This window comes from Poromitra crassiceps, assembly GCF_964638095.1.
Source record: "Poromitra crassiceps genome assembly, chromosome: 22".
Taxonomy (NCBI): domain Eukaryota; kingdom Metazoa; phylum Chordata; class Actinopteri; order Beryciformes; family Melamphaidae; genus Poromitra; species Poromitra crassiceps.
Window position 1 is genome coordinate 17,412,603 of NC_139647.1, and position 2,500 is coordinate 17,415,102.

General features: G+C 45.2%; 1 protein-coding gene across 1 annotated transcript in view; it reads left to right on the plus strand.

Moving 5' to 3' along the window:
• The window catches only part of atrnl1a (attractin-like 1a), a gene marked incomplete at both ends in the record, with an annotated part of 286,198 nt that overhangs the window by 33,050 nt on the left and 250,648 nt on the right, over window positions 1-2,500 (plus strand). The window contains 2 exons of the mRNA XM_083658569.1: window positions 904-1,017; window positions 2,438-2,500. The exon at window positions 2,438-2,500 is cut by the window's right edge and continues 66 nt beyond it. Of these exons, the coding sequence (XP_083514695.1) occupies window positions 904-1,017; window positions 2,438-2,500 (177 nt within the window). The remainder of the gene's footprint in view (window positions 1-903; window positions 1,018-2,437) is intronic.

Sequence of the window (2,500 nt, forward strand, 5' to 3'; positions counted from 1 at the left end):
GCGTTGCCTGGAGGCACGCACTGATTGCTTTTCTCCATGTTGCTGCTTTTTACACGTCTCGACATCGTTATCCCAAAAAAGGCAACGAGGATTGAATGTTGCAACAGAGCGTCGGAGGCCGTTTTCTAAAACGCTGTCAGATGTTTCCATTTTGTCAAAAGTGAGAGAGCACTCCTGACTCTTTAACACATCAACAAATATGAAAGCAATTCTTTCCAGCTGCTGAAGATGACAGCAGCTATTTCAGCAGGATGATTCGCTCAAATGTCAATATATGCATAATGCCACCGGAGGCCGCTCTTCACAGTGATTTTCGTGGCGCTAATGGGGCGTTCCCTTTAAGTAGCGGGAGCGGGGGATTTCACGGGTCAAAGGTCAGGAACGTGACATCACCTGCCCTCGGATTTCCTCTCTGCCCATTTCGGGGCAGCCTCACACCACCACCCCCGACCTTAAAGTCATTAAAGTCATAGTACTGTCTCACTTCTACCTGTGTGTGGACATGTTGCTACAGTTTGTATGCGCAAAATACCACGAAACGCGCTGTTTATCAACTGTTATTGCTAACAATGTTAGCCTGGCTAGAGCTAACCCTGGCTGGTTTCCCGACTGTTTAAATGGAATGCACATAACTGGGGTGTGACGTCACTCAACTGGGATATGCCGAGTTCCCAATAAACTGCGAAAGGACCGGCCCATAAGTATGATGAACTATGCAAAGTGTAGTCCGTGCACTGTCCATTTGTGTTACCAACAATGCCATCGTTTATATTCATATATTCCTAACCTGATTGCTCTCTCTCTCCTCCTCTCTCCTCTCTCTCTCTCGCTCCTCCTCTCTCTCTCCTTCTCTCTCCCTCTCTCTCGCTCTCCTCTCTCTCCTCTTCTCTCTCTCTCTCTCAGTCCTAACGCAGTACTCAGGCTGCGCTTCAACCACTTTGCCAGCGAGTGCAGCTGGGACCACATGTACGTCTACGATGGAGACTCCATCTACGCGCCGCTGATAGCCGTCTTCAGGTGAGCTCATCCGAACACTTTTTCAAATTAATGACTTCCTGTATCGGCAAACTGTGCGGCTCTCACAATTAACTGCAGCAGCAGTACCACTATAGTGTGCTGAAAAGAAGCACATAGTACAATTACTCACATTATGGCCTTGACTGGCATCTCCCCCCCCCCCCCCCCCCTCCTCATCTTTATTTTGTATTTGTCCTTTTGTTGCTGATGAACGTGACCATAAGCATTGTGATCTGAAATGAATTGATCACGAAGACAATATTTAATGGTGTCACAATAATACACTAGGGCTGTGAATCGTCACTGGCCTCACGATTCGATTCGATTACGATTCAGAGGGCTACGATTCGATTCGATTACGATTATCGATGCATCTCGATGCATCTTAAATCGATGCATCACTTTTTTTCCCAATACATGATTTATTTTTTCTCACTTTCTTTTTTCTCACTGTGTGGCTACTTTTAAAATAAAAGTGCATTTGGAATTGCATTGTATTATGATCCAAATAAACAACTCCATGTACTTCCATTATATTTTATTCGATTTTTTTATTTTTTATTTTTTTTAAATAATCGATTTTTGACATTTGTGAATCGATGCAGAATCGTGCACGTCCGCATCGCGATGCATCTTATAATCGATTATTTTTGACACCCCTATAATACACTAACCGCCCACTGTGAGCTATAGGCTCTATAGAGGCGTGTTTCTGCTCCACACACTTGAGTTGCTCCTGAGTGATGGAGGGGTTAATTTGGCCCGTTGCACCTACGGGGGAATTATTTGGCATTTTGCTTATTATACAAAGCGTAGGCTTGTATAACATGATTGCCTACGCTAAATAATAACCTGTACATTGTTCAGTCTGCAGGTTACACACATGGGAAGCAGCTGCACCGGGAGGAGAAAAGTGCTGTAGACCTATTTAAATTGGACTCGATCAATTCATTATGAGCTGCAATACATTGTATTTATTAAAGGAGACAGGCTGATTCAATAAGTACCCCCCTGACACACATGCACACACACACACACACACACACGCACGCACACACGCAGACGCACGCACGCACACACTCATACACACGCAGACGCACACAGCGCACACACACACACACACACACACGCATGCACAAATCCTCATCAAACAAACAAAGAGAGAAATGCAATACTGCAATATGATTTCACTGCAAAGCGAATGTGTGTGTTAGCTAAAGCTAATCACTGTCATATTTTTAATGGACTCTGCAGTTCCCTTTAATTGCATCCCGTTTCTCTTACGGCTCTCCACTGGTACATTTACCCCAAAGTAGCAGTCCATCAAATACTTCAGCATTTTAAAGTGTCTTTGAATTTGTACTTTCTCTCTCTCATCTCTCTCTCTCTCCCCCTCTCTCCCCCTCTCCCCCTCTCTCAGTGGTCTGGTGGTACCGGAGAGCAGGGGCAACGAGACGGTCCCGGAGGTCGTGACGACGTCGGG